The 27,165-nt window shown below is 43.2% G+C and overlaps 1 protein-coding gene across 1 annotated transcript in view; it reads right to left on the bottom strand.

Moving 5' to 3' along the window:
- ACVR1 (activin A receptor type 1) overlaps window positions 1-27,165 on the bottom strand; it is a 99,417-nt gene that overhangs the window by 37,806 nt on the left and 34,446 nt on the right. The window contains exon 2 of the mRNA XM_084811137.1: window positions 16,028-16,101. Coding sequence (XP_084667263.1) covers window positions 16,028-16,101 — 74 coding nt within the window. The remainder of the gene's footprint in view (window positions 1-16,027; window positions 16,102-27,165) is intronic.

Genomic DNA, 27,165 nt, shown 5'->3' on the forward strand with positions numbered 1-27,165 from the left:
TAAGGAAGGCCGAGCGCCGAAGAATCGATGCTTTCGAACTGTGGTGCTGGAGAAGACTCTTACGAGTCCCCTGGACTGCAAGGAGGTCAAATCAGTCAATCCTAAAGGAAATCAACCCTGAGTGCTCATTGGAAGGACAGATACAGAAGCTGAAGCTCAAATATTTTGGCAACCGAATGCAAACAGAAAACTCACTGGAAAACACCCTGATGCTGGGAAAGACTGAAGGCAAAAGGAGAAGGGGACAGCAGAGGATGAGATAGCTAGATAGAATCACTGATGCAATGAAAATGGACTTGAGCACACTCCGGGAGAGAGCGCAGGACAGGAAGGCCTGGAGTGCTATGGTCCATGGGGTCACGAAGAGTCAGACATGACTGAACAACTGAACAACAACAACAAAGATGGTCGAAGCCACCAGCGTGTCCAATGTGTGTTTAGCTTGGGAGATGAGGGGGAAAATACACAACCAGAAAATACAAAAACGGCATAAGAATGACAGACATGTCCACAGCATCCCTGAAACACTGGCAGTGACCACCAATCAGGGACTGTGATGGCGACAACATCCCACATGCAACACGGATATGGACGGAGCCAATGAACTCATGATAATGAAGTCACACACACCCCAGCATGCTCCTTGTATCGCTTCACACAATGACGCCACGGTGCTTCCACTCCAGCAGCCCCAATAGCACAGCCAGCAATGATACCACAACTTCCACTACCAGGTGTCCCTACAGGCAAGGGTTCAAATCCCTTTATGCTCTTCACAACCACTGTTCTTGAGAACAACATAGTCAAAGGGGAGGAAGTAGAGGCCACACAACACAGCATCCATGTAACTCCCTGGGTAGAAGGCCCACAACCCTCCTGGGCCAAGGAGTCAAGACTGACCCCAGTGAGGGAAAAGACTATTTTTCCCAAGCAGGCAAGAGGAGAGGGGCCAGGCCATATGAGAAGGGGAGCTACTGAGAGCATCAACCTCCAGCAGCTCACTGCATAGGGCAGAGAGCTGGGGAGCAGGAGATCAAGCCCCACCAGGGGGGAAATGGTTCAAGGCACGCCCGGCCCAAACAAAAACAACCCATCACATGTAATGCCTGGGGCAAAAGGGAGCAAGCTCCCTGCAACTCGCATTGCAACACCACAAAACAGTTCCATAACCACTTAGCCACAGCAGCAGACAGGAATATTATGGGGCATTTGTCTTCCCCCTCCTCAATACCCAATCACAGACACCAGGAGCTCAAGGGATGCAGGTGGAGCTCTGGTGTGATACAACAGCTCATGTTTTATATGCTGGAGGTAGCTGGTTCATAGAACCATAGGGTTGGAAGGGGCCTGCAAGACCATCGAGTCCAACCCCCTGCTCAATGCAGGAAGCCTGATTCCCAGGCAGTCTCCCATCCAAGTACTAACCAGGGCTAACCCTGCTTAGCTTCCGAGATCAGACGAGATCGGGTGCATCCACCCTTTGCTCGCGAAGCCAGAGTACAACCCCACGCTAGAAAGAGGGAACACACCCAGGCACACCTGGGATAATCAGAACGACCACTGCATATGTAAACCAACCCTTTTAGCTCATCCTTCCCCTTGGCAACCCATGTGACCAATCCACCCCCTCCACTTTGCCAAATAAGCCTGCCCTGCCAGACAGCCTCATTGCCCCTTGACTTCCTCATCTTTCCCTCCCATCTGACATGTCTGTCTTTTGTACTGGCAGTGCATTTTGAGTTCTGCCTGCCAGTGCAGTATGGCTTCCGCTATACCCTATGGCCCCTCAACTGGTGGTCCTAGAGCAAGGGTGGGCAACTTGTGACCCCTCCAGATCTTTTGGTCTATAACTCCCATAGGCCCTAGCCAGCAGAGCAAATGGTAAGGGCTGATAGAAGTTGTAGGCCAAGACATCTGGAGGGACACACGTTACCTATCCCTCATCTAGAACACAGAATTGTGCCTTAAAACTCCAACTGTTACTTTCTTCCCTCCACCACCCCCATACCTCACAAGATCTGTTGCCACACCAATCACCTGTATGCAGCATACCTAACTTGATATTCCTTGCAATTATAAAAGAAACACCACCTTTTTTACACATTTACAAAGCATTTAATACCGAGAATGCTGCTGGAAACAAATAGCTATTCAGCACAATTATATATAACAAGATTACTGAACTACTTCCAGAAACAGCGAAAGGAAAACCATTCAGCCAACTTGTCTTATTAGCAAAGCAATGCAATTTAATTTAATAATAAAAAATAATCTAGCTTTAATAGGAACCATTCTGTCTTAAACTTGAGGGAAAAAATAGCATATGGTCACTAAGCAAAACAAAGCTAGTTGCACAAAGCAGCATCTAAAAATAATTCATGGCACGGACCCCCGATTTCCAGTTCCAGCACATGTTTAACTTTTTGAGGATATAGCCTGCAATTTCAATGGGTTATTATTTTAAATAAAACAGCAGCTCCAATAGCACCATTCATTCCAAAACAGTTTCCATCTAGAGAGCAAAATCCCACATTTCAATACACAGATCCAAGTATATGTGCCCAAGCTAGGGATTAATTCGAATGCAGCTAAGGCATCTACGTTTTTATGGTCTGAGGCCCAAAAGGGAGCAAAGTAGTCGGACACCCTGAATTTCCATGACTGACATCATATCCACAGGATCAGACCTAACCACTGATATATGGATGGGGGAGGGGGGGCAGTGCAGCTTACTATGAAGCCAAGTAACCCAGGAAGGTTCAGTCCAGTTATTAACTCCTACAGGTGGACTTTTCCACTTTTAAGCCACTTTTCAAGTCTCTTTTCCCCATTCATGGCACCCCGGCTCTGGAATGAGCTCCCTAGTGAGGTTCGCCTGGCGCCTACACTGTACTCCTTTCGGCGCCAGGTGAAGACCTTTTTATTTTCCCATGCATTTTAGCTTTCTAAATTTTTATCTTTGCTGTTTTAAATCTGTATTTTAAACTCCTGTACTGCTGCTAGGTTTTATTGTGGTTGTATTGTTATATTGTGGTTTTAATGTTCTATATATTTTAAATTGTTTTATTGTGTGTTGTTTGGTTTTAATTTTTGTGAACCGCCCAGAGAGCTTCGGCTATTGGGCGGTATAGAAATGAAATAAATAAATAAATAAATAAATATTCATGATATCATAGTAGCGGCCCTCCTTAACAGTAATTACAGATATTGCAACCAAATATGTGATGCCCTTTCAGGACTTCCAAAGTATTATTGTTTATACTCAATCTTAGCTCCAGGTTTTAAGGGGTTATGGACAAAGTCCTGGATAGCCACCGGTGGCCCCTTTTCCAGTAGTGGGCCCTGGAGGGCTCATCTGGTAGTGGAAAGAAACAGCGCGCTGAGCAGTGCCAGGTGCTTGGGTCTAGCTGCCATTTTAATTTATCATGATGCCCGAGAGCAAAGCATTAGAGGGGCACCGTGAGAAATTTTAATGGTGGCTACACTTTATGGGGGGGGGGGCAGTGGCATCAGCAGTGGGTCCTACAGGGATATTGGGGTCATAGCAGCCGCCCAAGGAGGCCTGGTGATTATGCTGGCACTTTAATGCTAGACAATGCCCGGTGGGACTCTGAATCTACAGACTGAATAGATTCGGTCAATACTCTGAGCGCTTGGTCACTAAGGCCCTTCAGCACATGAAATGCAGACAACAACCAAATTGTACTTTCTGTTTGCTACACATATGAAAGCTAGAGAAATGATGGAAGGTGGTGTGGGAGGATTCAGAGCAAGAAGACGACATGTCCTGCAGAAGCACTTCATGTAATTCACAGTGCTAAATGGAGAAGGTTTAAAAGACCAGCATCTCAGAGAATCTGTACCACCACAGTAGCAAACATGATCACCCATTTCCAAAGATCTTCTGTACTGACAAATATGTGCCTCCTTGCTTAACTTTCATTTATTTATAAATCCTTGCCTTTCTGCTTTATTTCTTAAGCACCAGTGGTGGTCTACAATATTACATTAAAAAACACAATGCTTAACAGGTATATAATAGGTTTTCAGAACAAGACAACACACACATGTATGTATTATTCAATATATATTGATTATAATATATGATATAATATCCATATATATATTGTATATTTTATAATACACACAACTTATAGATAGGGTGTGTGTGTGTGTGTGTGTGTGGTGTATATTATAAAATAAAAATAATATATCTTGGTAGATAAAACGCCAGCCAAGCCAAAAGTTGCCAAAACTACAAAAGTTTCAGATAGCACCTAATCTTCATCAGAGAGAGAAAAAACTGAGCAGGTCATCCAGGTTAGGGAGCTCCACATCCTAGAGCTGCTATGGAAGATGTTATTTTATACATCCCAACCAGCCTTACTTCTGAAGGCAGAATACCCTTGCTGACAATCTGAGAAATTGAGTTGAGTGCCGTCATCCTATTGATTGCACCAGACTCCAAATCCTTAGACAACCTCCCCAGTGGTTTCATGAACTTGCTCAATAGCTAAGATGGAACACTGCCAGATGCTGTACGCCACAGGGCCAAAGTGCCAAGCAGCAATTCCCCTAGCTCGAACTTCTACCTTCCTGGAAAGATTACAACTACCTCAAAACAGTGTCCCGAAATCCCACACCTATTGAGTGATCCAGAAGGATACCTTGATTGATGGTATCGAACACTGCTGAGAGTTCAAGTAGAACCAACAGGAATGCACTCCTCCTGTCCAGCTCCCATCTAAGATCACCCACCAATGTGACAAAGATCATTTTGATACCAAAAGTCAGACTGAAATGGATCCAGAAAAACAGTATCACCTGGACACCTCAACAGTTGGGTCACCATCACACATCTGAATACCATTCATTCATTACATTTCTATACCGCCCCATAGCCGAACCTCTCTGGGCGGTTCACAAAAATGAAAAACCATTAAAATACATTATATAAAGTATGAAACCATTCATGTAAGGACATAAATCAGATAGCACACAGAAGTATCATGCCCAGGAATGGAATGAATGTTCGTGACTGGCCTATAGTTACCTAAGATAGCAAAGGCTATTCAATAAAGATTCTACTACTGCTTCTTTCAAACATGTCAGTATCATGTCCACTTTTAGACAATAATTCACAATCTCCTCTATCCAGCGAGCCCTCTTCTGGCCACCTTAGCCAGTCAGGACAAGGGCTGAGCAGGCAAGTGATCCATCCTCAAATTGATGGCCATAACATGACAAGGTACAGGTACATCTAAAGGCACTGTTGTCAAAGCAGAGTCAAGGTTGAAATGGATACAAATGACATTATCAGTGAAGTGTCTTGCAAACTGGGCACACCAGGCACTGAAGCATCCTCTACTTCATCTTCAAGATCAAGATACAAAAGACCCCTCCTCTCTCAAGACAGCTCCACCAGCAGACTCCATGTGGATGCAATAGTGGTAGAAAAGATTTGTAAAATGAGTTCTACACCATGTCCGATTGGGTTTGTCACAAGCTTTCCCCCACAATCTTCTCCAATGTTCAATTGATTCCTGTTCCTGAGAAAGCCAGAGGGCTAACCAGGCTCTTCCGAACATGAGAGAAAGCTCTAGAGCAGGGGTGGAAACTTGTCCTTCTCTAGACCAGAGTTTTGGCCTACAACTTCCATCAGCTCTAGCCAGCATAGCCAATGTGAGGATGACAGGAGTTGTGGGTGAAACATCTGGAGGGCCAAAAGTGGCCCAACCCTGCTCTAGAGAAACCATATACATGGCTCTGGCCACTTCCTCATTAAAAGAGATTGGTCAGGGACTCAATAGAACTGCCAGCCATAGCAATTGGAACCACCACCACCATCATGAACTATCTATCCAGATCCACTCATTTCCTGTAAGAGGCCAATCTGAATAGGCCCCCCACCACTGCAGAGGTTTAAAAGCCAAGTAAGCCTAGATGTACTGATCTGTTTGCAACAGAGGAGCCCTAGCTAATTCCCTCACATCCAGATTTGTACCATCCAGGTACAAAAAATTCTAAATTTAGCATATGACTTGCTACATAGATGGGAGTCAGATATCACTTAAAACAGAACCATGGAGGCTATGAAATTCTGACCAGAGCACATCAACTTTCAACAGTCTGAAAGTTGATGTCTCCCAAAAAAATCAACTTACAGCAGGGGTCCCCAACCTTTTTGGATATGTGCGTAAATTTGGGAATGAGAGAAACTGCTGTGGGCACCACCACAAAATACCTGTTCAGTGAATCGCTGCTTTGGCGTCTACCTATCGTGTCTATGGATAGGTAGGTTGCATCTTATTCAGCAAAACGTTTCTTTCGTGTTTATTGGACACCGCAACATTTTCCCCTTTCACCCTAAATCGGATGAAACAATTTCTAAATAAGAGAAACACCCACTAATTATAGTTCAATATAGTCCGTCTTAACACAAGAAAAGTCCTGCTGGATCAGACCAAAGATTTCATCTAGTCTTGCATCCTGTTTCCCACAGATGCCAGCAAGATGCCCATGGGAAGCCCACAAACAGGACCTGAAGGCAATAGCCATAACTCAACATAAATGCAACATTAACAAGCATATGTGCAAATTAGATGATGAAATATTTTCTACCCAATGCCTTTCCCCCACCCCCCACCCCAAAGGTGCCGAATAGGCTACCTACAATGGGGTGAAAGTGTTAAGCTTCAATGTGATTTTTCCAAGACAATTTGCTCTTGTATCAAAATTTTCATATAGAATCTAATTTTCATATAGAATCTATCAAATGGGTTTTTATGATTAAGGTGATCCTTCATATACACACACTCACACTTATTTTCAAGGGTAAAGTAAAAAAAGAAAGAAAAAGAACTGAATTCTCCATAGATTAATTCGGATTAGGATTATCACAACACTTTAGACTGGACTTTCTGCTTTGCCCCTTCCCTACTACTACTACTTGGAAATGCTTATCACTTTCAGTACATACACATAAAGCAAGGCTTTGCTGAGACTGAAGAAAAAAAAAAAGTGCAAAGCTACATTTTCAAGTGCATATGAGTACTGCAAGCTCTACCACAGCATGACTGCTAGGGTAATACACTTTGTAATGCCTGCTGTGTTATTTTATACAATATTTACTTCAGATGGTATGTTAGAACAAGTCATGTAGCTCGTTTAAGCCTAGTTTTAGCATTCCATATAGAAGAAGTATGAAAAACACAAATGGAATGCCTTTTAAAGCCAGTAGGTTTTACAATTTCCTGCCACCAAGACAAAGTAGTTAAAGGCTTGTCCAGGTGTTCTTTTACAAAGCAGGGAAAAAAGGAGAGAAGAATGGGGGAAAGAAACAATAAATTGTTTGACTCATCACATGCACAACAGAGATTAGAGTACAGTACTACCTCATTATAAGTTGTCAAGGCATTTTTTTTTAAGAGTCTTCATTAAAATTCTAGGAACTTGAACAGATATATAGGGCTAAATCCAATGTAATGTGAGCAGACCTCCACTCACACACTGGGAGTTTCACTTCCCCTTCTTCCCACTGCAGCCCCACACATGCCTCCCAGCCTGTTCTGACTAGAGATGTGAAGGCCGGGAAAAAAACAAAAACTTTTTTTTTGGGGGGGGGGACTTTTCCCCCACTTTTTTCTGAGAATCATTTTTGTTTTCTGAAAAATTGAAAAAACAGAACAGCTTTGGATTATGAAATATTTCCTTTTAGAATTTAAGACAAAGTATTTATAAGTTGTTACCCAGTCTTTACTCCCCACAAAAGGATTTCTAAAACTATGTAATAATACGACTTTTCTAGAAAGACTAGAAACGTAAAATGTCTGGAAATAATGAAGGTATGGAGAAAAATATATATTTTTAATCCTCTCTGTAAGATTCCCAGCATAGGTAGCTCTTTCATTCCTTATTAAAATTATTGATCTAAAGTATGAATTTACTGATAGACATTTATGCTCAGGTTCCCAACACGTGAGTAGAGTCACCATTGTGCATTTGTGACAGCAAATGCGCATTCTTGACAGCTTGGGTTTTGCTCTATAGAGTCCTGTGTTTCTGATGCTGTAGCAATCACTTAAAATGTGGTTCTAATCTATTCAGACAATTACAAGTTTACCAACTGATTTTACTTTTAAAAGTTTTAAAATACAATGATAATTTATGAGCAAACTAAGTCACACATAAAATAACATTAGTAACAGAAAGGCTGCTTTATGTTCCTAAAGCAGCCCTCCCCAACCTGGTGCCCTCTGGATGTTTTGGGCTACAGTGCCCAGTCTTCCTGACCATTGGCCATACTGCCTGAGGCTGGTGAGAGCTGAAGTCCAAAATATTTGGAAGGCACCAAGTTGGGGAAGGCTGTCTTAAAGCAGCAAAGTGACTTTAGACCTGTACAAGAGCACTTAAAAAAAAACCTGTTGCTTTTTTCAATTTTTCCAAAATTTCCAATTTTTCCAAAAAACCCCTAGAACAAAAACTTTTTTTCCCATGGCCTCAAAATTTCCAGAAATTTTACATCCCTAGTTCTGACAAGTTTCCAAACCCTCTGAAGCAGATCTGGGGCTGCAGAGGGAAGGGGAAATACAATTCACCAGTAGTGTCCATTCCACTGGCAGAAGGGTGCCACTGGATACAACCCGTAATCTGTATTGGTGTTATCTACTATATTATGGTAAATGAAAGGATAGAAGTGTCCACAAGGGAAAGAGTTAACGAGCTCTTGCATACCATGGATATACTGAGGCCTTTAGAGCAGAAGTTCACCCTGCCTAAGGAAACAGCAAGGCCTTCTCAAAATTGTGAATTCCTGTTGTTGAGATTACTCTCTGTAGATTCCTGGAGAAGCAGCAGGGAATGAGGACAATCCAATTATGAAGTCATAAAAGGGGATTTTGGGGAAGCCAATTTAATGTTCCAGTTTGGTCAAATTATTAGTATCATATTCATATAAGTTGCACACTAAACCAAACAAGTCTGGAAACTCATGAGAATAATAAAGAATACAGGAGAGGCTACAATGATCGTTAGATGTTTTGGTGCCATCCACCCATCTTTGTTTTATTCGGCTGTACGCAAATAGTGAAGTTCCAGCAAAGGATATAGCAGAGTTCCTGTTGCTGAAAGTTTGAAACGGAAGATCAGAAGGACCATTTTTGCCCTCTAGTAGAAGGAGAAAGATGGGAGCAATGAACAGAATCTCATCAGTTTTCTTGAGACTTTGATTTTATTATTAAAGTGATAGCATGTATCATTTGCTTGGATTCACAGGAATGGTGCCCTGCAACGTTTAAAAATGCAGATAAAAATATGCAAATGAATGTGGGACTAAACAGAATTAAAACATCTCATCCCATTAACTGGTAAGCTGAACCAGGCCAGAAATCTCATGATCTTGCACAATGTTAGAAACAGGACCAAGCCTGCAAATGGGAAGAAAGGAATGCCATAGGTATGGGGTAACCATAGAAAGTTGTTTTCTACATGGTCTTTGCTATCCAACCTGCACTGGAGTCACTTAGAACAGGGGTGGGGAAGCTTTTCCCTATGAAGGGCCACTGGCCCAACAGGAAAAGTTAATTGGGGACAGCAGGAAATGGTAGGCAGAACCAGAACTGAGTTTGCAGCACTGCACAGCTCTCTTTATGCCACCCCAATCCTTCCTACCTCTCTCTATTGCTCATGTGCACACACGAAGCGGAAGAGGAAGCGATTCCCAGAGTGGTGGTCTGGATAATGTGGAGGGCCGCATATAATTAGACCGAAGGCCACATGTGGCATTTGTACCACAGCTTCCTCACCTGAGAGTTAAGACAAAGTGCAAAGCAAGAGCATAAAGGATGTCAAGGAAGTAAGGGGAAGAGAGGGGAGAAACCCCTGCAAAGGGTTATGGATTACTCCACCAGCCCCCAGTCATCTAACAACTTCTTCAGAACACTGTTGGCACAAAATGCACATGAGGGGCATCACTCGCTTGAAAGCACCTACACATAGACTTTTCCTGCAAGTGGAAAGTAAGAATTCAAGGAAAAGGCTAGGCTAGAACACTTCTCCCCGATGAATCAGTTTTCTAAGAGACTGATGTAGAGGACACTTCCAGACAAAAACAATTCTGACATATTTTCTGAGAAGACAAAGCCCTATGAGAGGATTGTACTAAGTGTTTGAATTGCGTCCAAGAACAGCATAGGTGTCTGGGTTAACTGGTTAAGATATTAGCAGGAGGGAAACAGGCCCACACTCTGGTTTCTGGACCAAATGAGGACAGGTAGGATCCCAGGGGAGGGAGCTTTCACTTTCCATAGCAACTGCTCACATCTCCAAAGCACCTTATAATCAGAACAAATCTCTCACCTCAAGACATGTGAGTTCCCTTCCTTCAGGCTGTCACTGAAGAATAGCTTAAATATGAATAGCAAAATCCTTCGTCCTCTAACAGTGGTCTTTAAACACCGCTTTGCTTCTCAAAACTACTTTTTCTGGAGTAGTTCCACAAGCCGCTTCTTACCATGTTATGTTACCAAGACTTTAAGGTCTGAGATTTTTTTTTTTTAATCCACAAAAAGGTGTCTCTTACTGAGGTCAAGTAATGCCTGACCTTGCCAACATCAAGAATCTATACAGATAACAGGAAGATTTCATAATTAGGTTCCACTAGACATTCTTGGCCTATCAAAGACTTTCACTTATGTTCACCACTGAACAAAGCAAGTCTGCACTCAAAGCATTAATCTTATCAGTAACTTAAAGGGGGAGGGAAAATAAGAGGCACAAAGCTCACCTCACACAACAGAAACAGATCGTCTCAAAAACAAAACAAAAAACATCGAGGGACAGACTCATGCTGACCCACATTTTCCATCTCCTTACCCACTAACATTACCCAAATGCTCATTGCTTCAGTTTTTGGGGACATGTTTTCCTCTCAGCTTTGTAGCTGAAAAGAGTGGTGTTTGTGTCAGTGATCTATTTATACAGCTCAACAGGCATACTCAGGCTGAATGACCTCATCTTCTCCCCAAAATGATTCTCTTTCAGGAAAAACACCATAGAAGCACACAAAGAGACTATAGCTACAAACCCCTCAAAGTCAGGCTTAAATTTGCCCTGGAAAAGCCTGTGATACTAGAACAGCAATTTACAAGATAGTAGAAAGAGGAATAATAATCCCACTCACATTAATATACACAATCTCTCTACGCTCAAAACAGTGTTAGCCATGGTTTAAAATGGAAACTATTCACTATAAATGTTTTAAAACAATGTTTAGAAAATAAACAGTGCATTAAACATGTATGGCTACATTAGCATTTAATTTCAAAGTAGTTAAAAGATAAGGAAGGCATAAAAATGGAACAAGAAGAACATGAGATTCAAACAAACTCATTTTGAAACACATACAACTCCTTCTGCTTAGGTACCATACAAAAATAGAATATGCAAAGATGAGCCATTAAATTCTTATGTTCTTCATATTTTAGCCTGCTGACTGTTTAAAGCAACATTTGAGACTATATGCAATGCCATCTCTACCGATGGAATCCTGTACAACCAGAGTAATAATCCCTACTAAGTAGGTGTCCATGATCATAAGCTTTGGAGCACAGAAACACACATCTCTGTACATTAATTTTTATGAACTGCCCAGAGAGCTTCAGCTATTGGGTGGTATAGAAATGAAATGAATAAATACAATACAATACATCTAGATCCACTCCTTAATCCTGACATCCTCCAATTCCAAATAGAGAACCAGGAAAAAGTTTGGTGGTGGCGGCGAGTGTTCCTGTAGAGAACATCACGTTATAAAGCAAGAGTCTTTCCAAGTCCAAGATCAGGGTTGAAATACTGGGGGAAGCGGTCATATCTGGTAGAAGCAGAAAAGATTAAGGATTAAGCAGAAGTGCGTGTGTGTGTGTAACCCACTGCACATCCTGCACCGCATCTGTCCTGACCCAGGATTTAAGAAGCTAGGGAGCCTCTGTCTCTGCACTCTAATTAGCACAAAGAATTAAAACTAGACACCTCATGGCTATCCCCTCTTCTGGTTCTTCCCCCAACCAGATGGTTCCTGGCAGCCTTACCAGCTTGCCCTCGGGTCTGGTGCTGCTGCTGCTGAATGCCAGGTTGGCCCAAAATAAAATCTCCCTCATCCATGGTTTGATTGTGGATGAGGGGGCTGACCTGGCGTGTATTACTGAGACCTGGGTGGGGGAACTGGGAGGGGTCACTCTCTCCCAGCTGTGCCCTCCTAGGTACTCAATGGAGCACCAACACCGACGCGAGTGTCGGGGAGGGAGGGTTGCCGTGGTCTATAGGAATTCAATCTCCCTCTCCAGGCTTCCTGCTCATTCAAGTGCAGATCTTGAGTGCTTGTACCTTGTGTTGGGTACCCGGGACAGATTAGGGATTCTGTTGGTGTACCACCCACCCCACTGCCCATCAGACTCCCTGCCTGAGCTGATGGAGGTGGTCTCGGACTTGGTGTTGAGGACCCCTAAGATGATGGTCCTGAGGGATCTCAACTTCCATGCTCAGGCTGCTGTATCCGGGGTGGCTCAGGACTTCATGGCCGCCATGACAACCATGGGGCTGTCCCAACATGTCATCGGCCCAACGCATGTAAAAGGACACACGCGTGATCTGGTTTTCTCGAATGGGCAGGAGGATGGTGATCTGAAATGGAGGAATTAACGTCTGTCCCTTTGTCATGGTCAAATCACTTCCTGTTGAGGTTTAGACTCTTGGCAGCCTTCCTCTAGGGTGGGGGACCTATTAAAATGGTCCACTCCTGGAGGCTAATGGATTCCGACAGATTCCAGAGGGCTCTGGAGGATTTTCCTGCTGGTATGGCTGGTGCTCCTGTCAAAGCCCAGGTCGCTCTGTGGAATGCAGAGATGACTCGGGCGGTTGACACGATCGCGCCCAAGCGCCCTCTACCTCTGAGCAGAGCCCGGCCAGCTCCTTGGTATACACCTGAACTGAGGGCAATGAAGCAAGAGGGGAGACGGCTAGAACGCAGGTGGAGGAAAACTTGAGCTGAGTCTGACCGAACACAGGTAAGAGCTCACTATCGAGCCTACTCTGTGACGGTGAGGGTAGTAAAGAGACAGTTCTTTTTCACCAGCATTGCATCTTTTCAGTGTTGTCCACTGGAACTTTTCCGAGTAGTTCGTGGCTTGTTACATTCTGGGCCAGGGAAAGAGACTGTGGAACCCTCAGTTGCACGCTGTGATGAGTTTGCATGGCACTTTGAAGATGAAGTCGCTCAGATTCGCCATGAATTGGACACCACAATTAATGCAGTTCCATTGGTAGAGGCGTTCAGAGCACCGTCTGGTCCAGTTTTATTGGATGAGTTTCAGTTACAGCCTGAGGATGCGGAAAAGGTGCTTGGCCAAGTCCAATCAACCACTTGTGTGCTTGACACTTGCCCTTCATGGCTTATTAAATCAAATAAGGAGGGGATGTCTGGCTGGGTCCAGGAGGTTGTAAATTCCTCCTTGAGGGAGGGAGTGGTGCCGGCCGCTTTAAAAGAGGCGGTAATCAGACTACTCCTGAAAAAGCCTAACCTGGACTCAGAGGATGTTAACAATTATAGGCCAGTGGCCAACATCCCTTTCTTGGGCAAGGTGCTTGAGCAGGTGGTTGTAGGACAGCTCCAGGCACTCTTGAATGAAACGGATTATCTAGATCCATTTCAATCAGGTTTCAGGCCTGGTTTTAGAACAGAAATTGCCTTGGTCGCCCTGTGGGATGACCTCTGCCAGGAGAGAGACAGGGGGAGTGCAACCCTGTTGATTCTCCTAGACCTCTCAGCAGCTTTCAATACCATCAACTATCGCATCCTTCTGGATAGGTTGTCTGGGTTGGGAGTTGGAGGCACTGCACTACAGTGGTTCCGCTCCTACTTGGATGGCCGATTCCAGAAGGTGGTGCTGGGGGATTATTGCTCTGTGCCATGGCAATTGAGCCATGGGGTTCCACAGGGCTCTATTTTATCCCCCATGCTGTTTAACATCTACATAAAACCACTGGGGGAGGTTATCCGGAGGTGTGGGCTGAGGTGCCATCAATATGCAGATGATTCCCAGCTCTGCCTCTCTTTCTCATCAAAACCAGGTGAGGCAGTGGCCGTTCTGAATCAGTGCCTGGGCATGGTAATGGACTAGATGAGGGCCAATGAACTGAAACTCAATCCAGACAAGACGGAGGTACTATGAGTGGGTGGTTCGTCTGCCCGGCTAGGTGATAGTCAACCTGTTCTGGAGGGGGTTGCACTCCCCGCAAGGATCACATTCGTAGTTTGGGGGTGCTCTTGGATCCAGAACTGTCACTTGAGGCACAGGTGAACTCAGTGGCACAGAGCACTTTTTATCAGCTTAGGCTGGTATACCAACTATGCCCTTACCTGGACAGAGATAGCCTAGCTACAGTTATCCATGCTCTGATAACTTCTCATCTGGATTACTGCAATGGGTTATACGTGGGGCTGCCTTTGAAAATGGTCCGGAAACTTCAGCTGGTCCAAAATAGGGCAGCAAGATTGTTAACAGGGACTGGCCAGCGAGCTCATATTATGCCAGTACTTTTTCAGCTGCACTGGCTGCCAGTCCATTTCCAGGCCCAATTCAAAGTGCTGGTGTTAACATTTAAAGCCCTTAATGGCTTGGGGCCAGGTTATCTGAAGGATCGCGTCCTCCCGTACATGCCTGCCTGGACCTTAAGATCATCCTCAGCGGCCTTTCTCCGTGAGCCCCTGCCAAAGCAAGTGAGGCGGGTGGCTACTAGGAGGAGGGCTCTTTCTGCTGTGGCACCCCGGCTCTGGAATGAGCTCCCTAGTGAGGTTCACCTGGCACCTACATTGTATTCTTTCCAGCGCCAGGTGAAGACCTTTTTATTTTCCCAGGCATTTTAGCATTTTAGCTTTCTAGACTTTTAGCTTTGCTGTTTTAAATCTGTATTTTAAATTACTGCGCTGCTGCTAGGTTTGATTCTGGTTTTAGTCTGGTTGTATTGTTATAATGTGCTTTTAATGTTTTATATATTTTGTATTGTTTTATTGTGTGCTCCTTGGTTTTAATTTTTGTGAACTGCCCAGAGAGCTTCGGCTATTGGGCAGTATAGAAAATAAATAAATAAATAAATAAATAAATAAATAAATATATCAGAATATACTACATAACAACAACATGCCAACTGTGTAGTTAAGTTATCTTGTCCAATTAGTATATATTCGTAGTGTTATATTACATTTGATTGCATGCATGGAAGCCAGAGGAAAGAAGGTTATTGACAAGGAAACTTAACAATCTTAGCCTTGGAAATGCTAGTGCCAATGATTTTAACAACACATTTTTCATACAACGTTCTTCTGCCATCTGATAGAGCCATGACATGACTATATAAAAGCAAATTACACATGAACAGATGGTGGAGGGGACAGTACAGTAGTCAATTCTGTATCTATGATCCATATCCAATACTGCTGCTCCATTTATGCCATTGACATAGTTCTAGCATAAACAATCTCTACTGCAACACCAATAGTGTATGCTGGTGCAATACGTTTCCCCAGAAAACCCATCTCTCCAGCATACACTACTGGTAATGTTCTAAGTTTGCTTATGCTAGCACTAAGTCAATAGCATAAGCGGAGTGGCAAAGCTGGATACTGTCCTATCTGCGTGCGCGCACACACACACACACACTCCCTTGCCTTACAAATACACACACACACTTTGAAAAGCAGCAGAAGACAACACACACAAAATACTCTTAAGGTGTATTAAGTTCTTGGCTTAGTTCCTTGCTGTCTGTTTGGCTTCTGTCTCCCTGAAATTTGCCTTCCTGGCTGCCCCAAACTGACTAATAATGCAAGAACACATGCAAGAGCTTGGCAACTGCCCAAAGTGATGGATGAGCATTAAAAGTCAGCCAGTCCTTCTGTGGAAGTCAGCCACTAAAATTACCAATTCTGGTTTCTATCTGCCCCCACCCCCCGCCCCATCCCCCAAGTACTTACCTTCCATGCTGGGTGGAGGAAAAAACACCATCACTAGTACAGGAATAAGCATAAGCCCATTTATCATTGTAGACCTAAAGAAAAGGAAAAGAAGATTCTTGCTTTAAAAATAAATCAGAACTACTCAACTCAACTGCATACCCTAACAGCAACATCACCAATTGCCTTGAATGTCAATTGCCACCTGTTGGTTTACATGTTCAATCAGCAAGTCCAAGCACCTTCCCAACTCCATTTAACAATTATTTTTTAGACAGGCTTTAAGAGTCTTTGAATGAGGCCAGATTTTGAAAGGACAAGAATATAAAAGCCTTTTCCTGAACAGTGCATACAAAATTGTTTACAAGTCATGAACACTGTGTACACATTCACTAATCTAAATCCGTGAACTTTTCAAGCCACTCATACAGCAGTGAAAATGAACAGAGGGTCACGCCAGTGTGTAATATGTGGGCTCCAAAGTAAATGGCTCAGATCTCGGCTGAAGTGCTCTGTGTGCCAACCAAGAAGACCATAAAAAGACGAAAGCAAGCCCTGCTGAGTTGCACGTGACATTCTAGAAAGCAACAAAAACAGGGGGCTCCATCCCTTGCAGGGATTGTATTGCTCAAAAGCAGTTCCAAATAATCTCACAAGTGTGAGTATGCAAGTTTCCTTTCCAGTGACCCTGGCATAAGCTCTGGTATGATTAGTCACACACCACCCCAACTATGAGAATGGGTAAGACCTGTCAGGCTCTTTATTCCTAAAAGACAAATAATCAACTCTGAACTTCATTGGGCCGGACTCTGCCCTCTCACCACTGTAGTCAGCGATGAAATGCACACATAAAATGTACACGGCAAGTTAGACTGAGAAAAGTACGTTCTCTGCTGTTCATGTCACGTGGGGATGAGAGCCACTGTGTTCTCCCCTCGCTCTTTCTTCTCCTGACATGCACCCTCCGTTTGAAAAACTTCATGCGCACACACCCATATACATACACACCTCTACTGCAGTATAAACCACCTGGGGGATTGAGGCAAAACAATATGGCACTATGCCAATTAAGTGCTCCTTTTCCCACACTGGTATGAAACAATGTTGCATCAAAACTCAAGGAGGGGGGAAGAAGTCTTCACAAGAAAGGTAGCTAGACTACCTATATTATGAACAATTCCGACTCAACTTTCACTGGTAAGTGCCGTCCACCCACAAGTCACTGAGTAACGATTTCACAAAGCCACAGCTGGCCTGGCTAGAAAAAATAGCAGCGGTAGTTTAATTTTTTTAAAAATAGCACAAGGGCAGGTAGGCCTTAATTAGCTCCCATCTCAAATGCACACTCCCCACACACATAATTGAACATAATTGGCTATAAAAACCCCTAGTTCTCTCCTGTACTCAGAGCATTCAAAAATGAAATGAGAACCCACCCACCTTCTATTTGTAGGGAAGGATCATAGCTCAGTGGTCACAGAGCACCTGCTTTGCATGCAAATGGTCCCAGGTTCAATTTCCAGGTAAGGCTGGGAAGGACCCCAGTCTGGTACCTGGAGAGCCACCGCCAGTCAGTGTAGACAATGACTCAGTTCACACGATACACTCAGTGGCTGAGTGTGGGTTGCTGTTGAACCGTGAGTTGTTTGTTGTACTATGGGTTAGCGTGTGACTGGGTTCAGAAAATCACAACGGGAAAAGAAGCCATTGTGGCTTCTCCCCCTGCGGCACATGCCACCACCATTTGCATAATCCTCCACGATGCAGCATAGGTTGGCATTTCGTCCAAACCTGGCATACGGTGTGGAGGGGGTAGCTTCGGACCCACCCTACAACCCATGACTTGCAGGGGTTGTAGGGTGGGTACGAAGCCACCCCCACTGTTCAGACAACATATCAACCCACGTTGCATCATGGGGGATTATGCAAATGGTGCGTGTGGAACGGGGGGGGGGAGCCACAACGGCTTCCTTTCCTGTCATGATCATCCAACCAGATTATAGTTTGTTGTTCAGGGTGGTTAACAAGTCACACTGCATGCTTAACAAGGCACCCTGCAGAAAATGTCCTGGGTTCAGACAACACACTAATCCTCAGTTCAACAAACAACCCACGGTTCAACAACAACCCACATTCAACCACTGAGTGTGGGTTAGCGTGTTGTATGAACAGCCCCCAAACTAAGCAAGACGGACCAGTGGACTGACTTGGTATAAAACAACTTTCATCTATCCTCTCCACCATAACACCAAGTCATACAGAAACAGCTATTTGTCTGCCCCTTCCCACATAGCCGCAACAAATCTCAAAATTCATCTTTAAGAACTTCAGCATTCAAAGCAACAACCACAAAATCGCAAGAGAAATGAACTGCAAGAGAAACCAATATTAACTCTGGTGCTTACACTTGAATGTTCTCTGCTGGTCACACCCCCAAATGAAATGGTATCGCAGGGTAAAAGTAGTTCCAGACTTCTTCCATCTTTCTGAACACAAATTGCTGCGTGCTTTTGAACAAAAAACACAGCATGCTCCAGAACTGCCCTCCTTACAGTAAAGTAGTGTGAGGAGTATATATGTATGTGCGGATTGTCCTTACAAATTGCCTCGAAGGCAAGGTTGGAACAGCTCAGCTGACCCTGAATTTACCAAGGAAGATTTACCAAGGAAGCATGCACAGAGTATAATATGAGGTACAACAGGACACATGTGAATTCTGTCTACCTTAGGATTATTTAGACTTTGCATTTCCCAGTTTCGAAGGATTTAGCGCATCACAAGTACAAACTTTCAGTTGCTGAGGTGAAAGCCAACACAGACCCACTGACAGAACGTTTACTAGTGATGGGCAGTACGTTAAACTGCCTTTCATGTAGCTGAAAGGTAACGGAAATACTGTTTACAAAACAGTAAGAACTACATAGTTAGACTATTATTGTTGACAGTACACTGCTGATAATAATAAACTTTCATCCATTTGTGAAAAAATACTATTTAAATAATTATTTACCACCATACTGAAAGCTCAGTAGAAATATGAAATCAGTCATCATGAAGAATACAGACATGCCTGCTATTACCAGCAGAGGATGTGGTAACTCTCTTCCATTCCTACTACTAGTTGCTAGGAGCATATTCAATGTGTGGTATTTCTAGAGGGGCAGGCTGCACTCCAAATATTCTAGCAGGTGGCCCAGAAAAAGAGCAGTATTACAGGTATGTGCTAGGATCAGATGAAATCATGAAATGCAACCCAATGCATGCTTACTCAGAAGTACCACTATGTTCAACCATGTTTATTCCAGATAAATGCATATTAGGACTGCAACCTCAATTAGGCATCCTTGAAAAAAGAAAAAAGAAAGCAGAGACAGCACATTTATTGTATAAGTGGTTAAATGTTGCATTGCTTTGATTAGTGTTATTATGGGCCTCGATAGGAAATGCCATCTATATTTTATAAAATATATTTCAAATGGTTATTTAAAAAGTGTAGCAATATGTAGATAACCATTTGTATTAGAAGTACTACACACTGAGCATGGGAGTCCCAGAGATGCACATCAGTGCAAAAGAGCCCACAGCAAAGGAGACAAGTTAAAAAATGATGAGCTGTCATGCACAAGCAGGACAGCCAGGCACACTGCCTTCAGCACAGCCACCCCTTCCACTCCGCTCCTTCAAGCGTTGTGGAGTGTGACGTCCGAACCTGGATGGCTAAACAACCCAGCAGTTAACCTATGGTTGGTTGTTGGGTTAACCTCTGGATTGTTTAGCCCCTGAACAACCCAGCATTCCAGGTTTGGACGTCAGCGGTCTAGGTTCAGGCGTCATGCTCCACAACCTATGAAGGAACTGATTGTGGATTGTGTAGTGAAAGAGGCAGGTGCGCTGCAGGCAGTGGGTCCACTCTCTCCTGCTTGTGCACGACAACGCATTTGTTAAACCAATGGGCTGTCATTACCTGTGAACCAAGTCAATATCTTTGTGAAAGATGGAGCTATTTTAGTTTTAGAAAGCTAGAAACGTTTTGATTGTTGGTGCCTGTAAATACTTTAACACCATGGGTTGTATCCAATTAGAACTGAATCCGTCTCCCCCCGCCCCCCAGCCACTTCACGTGCCTCCCAAAGGGGAAGGCTACAGAAGGAGAAGAGGAAGGGAAAGTTCCATTGCATGAGTAGAAATCCATTTGCAGAACACTGGATGTCATCCTATGCATATTTTTGGCTATGTGTTTTCCAACTTGCTATACATTGCCTGAATACTTTGTTGAAACACAGCACACTTCATTACAATCCTGGATAGAATGTATACAAACTACCATTAGCATTTATGCACAAATTACCAACATGGCCCTCAGTGCTCAGTTACTATGGATTTGCAATACCACCACACCACAACAAAGAGTAAGGAGAAATTTGTACCCATCAGCCAGCCTGAAATGTGGCTTCTATTTCCAAGGGATAGGGTATAAAGACTGTTTATCAGGAAACTGTTCTATTAATCAAAATGAATTGTTTAAATGATAGTCTGTGTGGGGGGAGGGCAGAAGGAGTCAACCGTTTCTTGTTTCAATTCTAATAAGAATAAAAATAAACTAAGGGTGCAATCCTATGCATGTTTAGGCAGAAAAAGTCCTAGAACTCCCAGCATTCCTCTGGGGCATACTGGGAGCTGTAGGACTTTTCTCTCTAAACATGCTTAGGATTGCACCCTAAAATGCTTAATAAGAAGAGTCCACCTCCCTAGTGTATAAAGTTCTCTAACACAAGCCAACATACTGTTTAGACACTTGAAAGTCCGCCAAGAAACTTTTGGAAAGGATGTCAAGATCTCTTGCTGGCTGCCATTTTGCTCAGAGAATGCAGGATCTGTTGTTAGCCTGTTAATTCAGGCTAGTTAAAAATAAACCTTGAAAGAAAACCCATTGATTTTTAAACACACAATCAACTCCACAAACAGATGCCAAGAATTTCAGACAAAAAGTTAAGTTCCAGTGCTGCCTTTTGCCTAGATAAAAATGAATCCCTTGGAACGATGATTGTTAAACAAATGGAGATTAGACTCCTGAATGTTTAGAGAAGAAACACAACCCTCTGGACAGTGGTAATTGAGCAGTCTTCTGCTGCAGCAGCTGGGGGGGGGGGGGAGAGAACAGTAAGGAGGCAAGGGGAATGAAGTGGCAATGATCCAAAACATGAGGCTTTAGGGAAAAGTTTGGTGCTATTTTCTATTCAAATGACCTGTCACATTAGACACATCCTCGAGTATGTATCTCAGTGGCAGTGTCCTCCCATCCCCAACCAACAGGCTTCCTTCCCAAACTAAGATTTCCTAACAACCAGCTAACCACTCTCAGAGTTTAAAGATTAACACTTCCAAATTAAAGCAAACAAGGCTGTGTACAGATTTTTTTTCTCCAGGAGAAATGTATAGGCAGTCTGATATGACCCACAATCACCCGCAATGCATACATCCATTTCCCCCACTACCTGCTACGTTCTCTAGACAGAATTTCCAGCACCCTACAAAAAATAAATAAATTACAGGCTATTTCAGCGCAGGAAAAAAAAAACACCGTTGTCCAAACCACAGCAATGGTGATTTTGTAGCATGAAGCCTTCTAAGACTCTAAAAACGAGACTGGCTTGGAACTTTTGGTCCATGAATGAAAGGCGCTTCCCCTCACAGGAGGGGACTTCCTATGAGTAGAAGAGGTCCTTCTGTCAGCATCTCTTCTTCCACTCATGGAGCGATCCACACCTCAAGACAAGGATGTGACCATTCTTGTTAAGATAGCTACATTCTCCAAAGAAAACATACCCAGGCACTCAACAGCATGTACCAGACACACTTTTGATTCAGTTTTTGTTCTTTCCAACATGTTGCACGCACACACTTTATTTGAAAAAAAGATTATAAAGTAATCTTCCATGATTACAATTGTGCAAGATTAGAGGCTTCTATTTAGTAATCTATTGCCTTTATTTGCTCTGTCATCTATATACATTGCAGAAAAGTAGATATAAACCAATTCAGGCATGTCTGGATTATGGTTACTGAGCATGCTGTACGACATGCTGCCTAACAGAACACCAATTACAGAAAAGACATTCTGTTCCTTCACCTGTGTTGGATTAAATGTCTGCACTACACCTTCTTACCTACCTTCAAAGTAAAGGCTAAGGTCTGAGTAAACTGTTTCAGGTTTTGAGCAAGCTGTGAGCTTCACATAAAGCTGTCCATATCTTTTGCACTGCTAATGCCATTTCCATTAGACACAACCAGATGAAGTGGACTCTAGTCCATGAAAGCCTATGCCATAATCAATGTGTTGGGGTTTTTAAGATGCCACAAGGCTCTTCATTGTTTTTGCAGCAACAGACTAAAACAGCTAGCCTTCTGAAAATTGTTCACAAGCATTCTACAAAATTACAACTACATAAATACTCTGGCAAAGGTCTAGACCCTGGTTTCTAAACCTAGAACACTGCCCTTGGAGTGAAGGTATGTTCTTCTGTAGCCTCAAAGTATGCATCAATATTTTCCAAGTTGCATTATTTATTCATTTTTAAGATGAAGAAAGATCAAGACAAAATGCCTATGCGTGATGTACTATTGAGGATAAACAAAAGCATCCATGAGTCTATCCTCTTGTCATTTTAAAAAAAGTTTCTTACATTGCATATATTTAAGTTTAAGCAATTAAAAATCCTCATCTGGTACGGCAGAAGTAGGCAATGTGGTGCCCATGGGCACCAATGCCCACCCCCGCCTTTCTTGGCACCCACCAAGGTACTTTACCCCTCACACTTAAAAAAAAAAACCCTAACACATTTTCTTACCAACAGCTGGGAATGCTGTGAAACAGGTTTCTGCTGGTGCTGAAAACTGTGGGTTCAAAGAAGTTGCTTAGTGTCTTGGGACTCAGACCCCACCTCTACCTTGGGCAGATTATTTGTCCTTTGTCATGTCTCCTGTGGCAGCCATTTTGTGGTGGTGCCCAGGAAACTATCTCACATTGCCAAATGTGCCCATGGCCCAAAAAGGTTACTTACCCTTGTGGTATGGGCTTTAAAATGTTGCTATTAGTTCAGGGAATCAGGACTTCTGGCCTAAAGGAACTTAAAGCACAATCATATGCATGTTTAGGCAGAAAAAAGTCCTACAACTCCCAGCACATTTCACACCCATGTCAGCCGTAATTCCATGTAGGAAGTTACTCTCAATGGTTTGCATCCAGCACTAGCTGCCCACCAACAGAATGGAAACAGCTGCCTAAACTTATTTCCCTTCCCCCCTGCAGAGCCCCACATATCCCAAAATTTGCTCTGGAGCTTTGGGGAACCCTTTTGAGCAGATTCAAGGAGCACACTGGGAGGGGGGCAGCTACAGGAGGTAGGAAAGTAAGGGAAGTCCCATTGACCGAGGGGAAATCTGCTCACATGACATTCCATTTAACCCAATATCTTATTTTTATAGTACAAAGGACCATTATTCTATGGTTCCAACTGAGTGTCTCTCTCTCTACTTTACATATAGATAAGCGAAGACAAAAAATGCTAGCTACTAAGTTCCTCACTGAGATCTGAACTAAGATCTAAACTCAATGTTGGCTACATTATGAACATTTCACAGAACTACAAAGTATATACTTACAGAACCCTTTGCCCCAAAGATATTACTTTCTCTAACAATAAAGAGGATTCATGAGATTTCCAACCTTAATAATAGGCTGGAAATTCACTCTATAAAGAGCATAAATAGCGCTCCTGTATTAAAAGGCATCTGTGTCTTTGATACTAGCAGGTGCTTGCCCATTCATTAACTTTGTGGCTTACAGGCTTCTGAAGTATTCTCATATTACAAATTACTTGTACTTCATGGTTCAAGACGCTTACATGCTTGCGGGAGTTATGGGATGCTATAGATAGTGGAGAGTGCCAACTGATACTAAGTAGCTACCCATATAGCATTCACAAGCCTAGGTAGCGTGTAGTACTTAAAATACAGTGTACATTGTATGGCACATTACCCTAGTACACCTTTCCCCAGCCTGGGCCCTCCACATGGGTTGGGCTACAGCTCCTGCATCCCCAGCAAGCACAGTCCAACACGTCTGGAGGACACCAGGGTTGGTAAGGTTGTCTCCGTGCACTGTCTTCTTGGGAGAGAAAGCCCGTCTAAGGTAACAATTCAGAGATTACCAGGAGCTTTATTTTAATCATGTACACAACTTTGACAGTAAATGCCTCCTTAGACAAAACATTCAGAGAGATCCGATAGTTTTCTTATCAATTTCAGTTTGGGATACTTCTCATTTCTCAGAATGCTGCCTCAGGCACACAGCAGGAAAGAACTAGAACCACTGGAGGGGAATGTTGCAGTGGAGCTCAGGCATTTGGTGTTTCTCTAGACGTATGTATTGTACACTGTGCAGTTCATTGATAGTAGCTTGGCTCAAGAATCCATTTTGGTTCTAGAGGAAGCAGCATGGAAAGCTGCCAGGAATGCCCATTTGGACACAGTGGGGCAGGAGCCAGAATATGTATGTGCTTGCTCCACTGGTTAGAGTAAATGGAGTTGCTCCCTGTAACTAGTGAAACATGTGAATGCCAGGTATCTTTGAACTGGCCAGTCCAGAGCCTTGGTGGGAAACCTGGCCTAATTCTGAAGCATTCCCACCTCCTATACGTGTCAACAGGTTCAGATATCACCTGGATGACACTAATGATACCTTTTGTTTTGAATACTGTACTTGAGCTGTCATGCATTGCCAAGCTAGATTTCAGTCAATTAAGGGGCCAGCAATCTCACTGAGCTTTCCTTCCATTCCCCACAGCCAACCTATTGTTCTCTTTGTTTTGACCCATCCTGGGTCCAGGCTTTGTACCCTTTGTTTACAGCCTTATAACTACCCTCAAGTCTGGACAAGCAGTTATTTATTTATTTATTAAATTTATTAATCACCCATCTGGCTAGTCACCCAGCCACTCTGGGCAATGTACAACAAGAACAATTTAAAACAATAAAATACTATATAAAAGTTCTTTCTTTTTGCTTGACCTCACATTTGTGGGTCTTAGCTTAAGAGTACCAGGGGACTGACTGTCTTCCTGACTCTTTCCTAGCATAATTCTCCACTCTGGTGCCTACTGTTACATATGTGTAAGGGAACCTTAATCAAAGGTGTGGGGCCCACACAGCAGATTTATGCACTATGCTAATTTAAAATGGGGAACAGTTACTTCTAAAATGGGGACGTTAGCTCAAATGCTCGTGTAAAATCCAAAAGCATAGACTATTTTTACAGAGTTTGTTCTTAACAAATGCACATATTACAGAAGAGGAAAACAGCTTGGTTAGTATACCAACTCCCTAGCACGTAAACCAGTATATTAGTTGTAATAAGCCAAATAAATGTCTGTTTTTCAAACTAGATTATCTTTTTTTTTAAGCGTATTTTCTCCTCAGATTCTGCACCTCTCATATACCAGAAGGACTCTCAAGTCTCAGGCTTGGAGATGTAATGTAACACAGTTTAAAACAGAACAAATGCTTCTAAACTGACCGAAAGCTGTCCTTCTCAACCATGTTGAGGGTCCAGAAGCTTCAAATGGTGCAAAATGCGGCAGGTAGGCTGCTAACCTGTGCACGGTATCATCAGGACCATATTGCACCTGTCCTGAAAGACCTGCACTGGTTATCAATTGCCTTCCAGGCTCCACTCAAGGTGTTTGTCTTAACCTTGAAAGCTCTAAACGTGTATGGACCTGGCTATTTAAGGTACTGCCTGTCTCACTATGAACATGCCTGAGTATTAAGAGCTGCAGGAAAGGCCCTTTTGATGGGACATTTACCCACAGAGGCCCATTTGTTGGGCACCTCGAAAGGGCTTCCTCCTGTGTTGCCCCCAGACTATGGAATGTGTTCCCTCAAGAACTATGATTGGCCCCCATCCTCTTGGCCTTAAGAATATTTTCAGTTTGGCCTTTTTAAATGTGTAGTTCTTAACATATTAATGTTTTTACTGTTTTTACTGTTCGTGTTTTTATTGTTACAGGGTTTTATTGTTTTAAATTGTTGTATGCAGCTTTGATGGCTTTTTAGCAGATAAGGCAGTACAGAAATGTTATAAATAAATAAGAGCCTTGTGGCACCATAAGAAAAAATTATAGCATTAATGCATGAAAGCTTGAGCTCATCTCATCAGTTGCATCAAATTAGGATAACACTTCATGCATCTGAAGAAGTGAATTCTTGTCCACAAAAGCTTATGCAATAATAAATGGGTTATTTATCCACAAGATGCTTCATTGTCCTTATAGGAAAAAACAATGACATACAAGTCATTTTATTTGAGGCCATGTGAGCATATCCCAGAGTTTTTCTTGGCTCCACTTCCTACAGTAGACACACTTGAGGTGGGATCCAGGATTTGCTTTCTGTGTACGGAAGAGCTTCCCTATTCAGAAGAGTCCCCTGGCCTTCTGTGTAGCATTTTCAGGGGGCTGGAGACACTGCCACGGGAAGAGGAGGCATGGAAGTCCTTTTCCACCAGCCTAGTTGCACGTGCCTAAATCTGGATCCAACAGGGACACCCTGGGAAGGAGAAGAATGGCCTTTACTTCTGCAACATTAAAATAATCATCCAGTGTAGCAGCTACTTTACTATTCCTGGTGTAAGAGGAGTTCATGCTCCTGCCTCACTACCTTCATTCAGCGTGAACAGTTAAGAACAGTGGCGTGGAGGTAAATTTTGAAATTCTCATTATAATAGTCTCCTTAGCCATGGCCCCAAGGAGAGTCTAAAAATTTAGGCAGCTATGTGGATCCTTATCAACAAACCAGTTCTAGCAATCTTCAGCTCCACTAAAAGCAGGTCTTTTGTAAAGCAAATAAGTCTCACTTGCCCATTCAAGGCCAAGCGGCCCCAAAATATTTTGCATTATAACAGGGAACAATATACATTTCTGCTGAGAAAATTCTCCCCCCACCCCCAGCTACTGTGGGGATTGCAGCTAAGCTCAGCGGGAACAGGGAAGCTGGAGGGGTGGCAGTGTGGCAGATGATGTCAGTGTCCCTGCTAATAGGGAAGTGCCAGCACAGCATCAATTTAAAACTTGATAAACTGGGCAACATAAGCCTGGCCGTGT

This window comes from Heloderma suspectum, chromosome 1 (genome assembly GCF_057233095.1).
Source record: "Heloderma suspectum isolate Gila_16-S chromosome 1, 16-S_ref, whole genome shotgun sequence".
NCBI classification, from domain to species: domain Eukaryota; kingdom Metazoa; phylum Chordata; class Lepidosauria; order Squamata; family Helodermatidae; genus Heloderma; species Heloderma suspectum.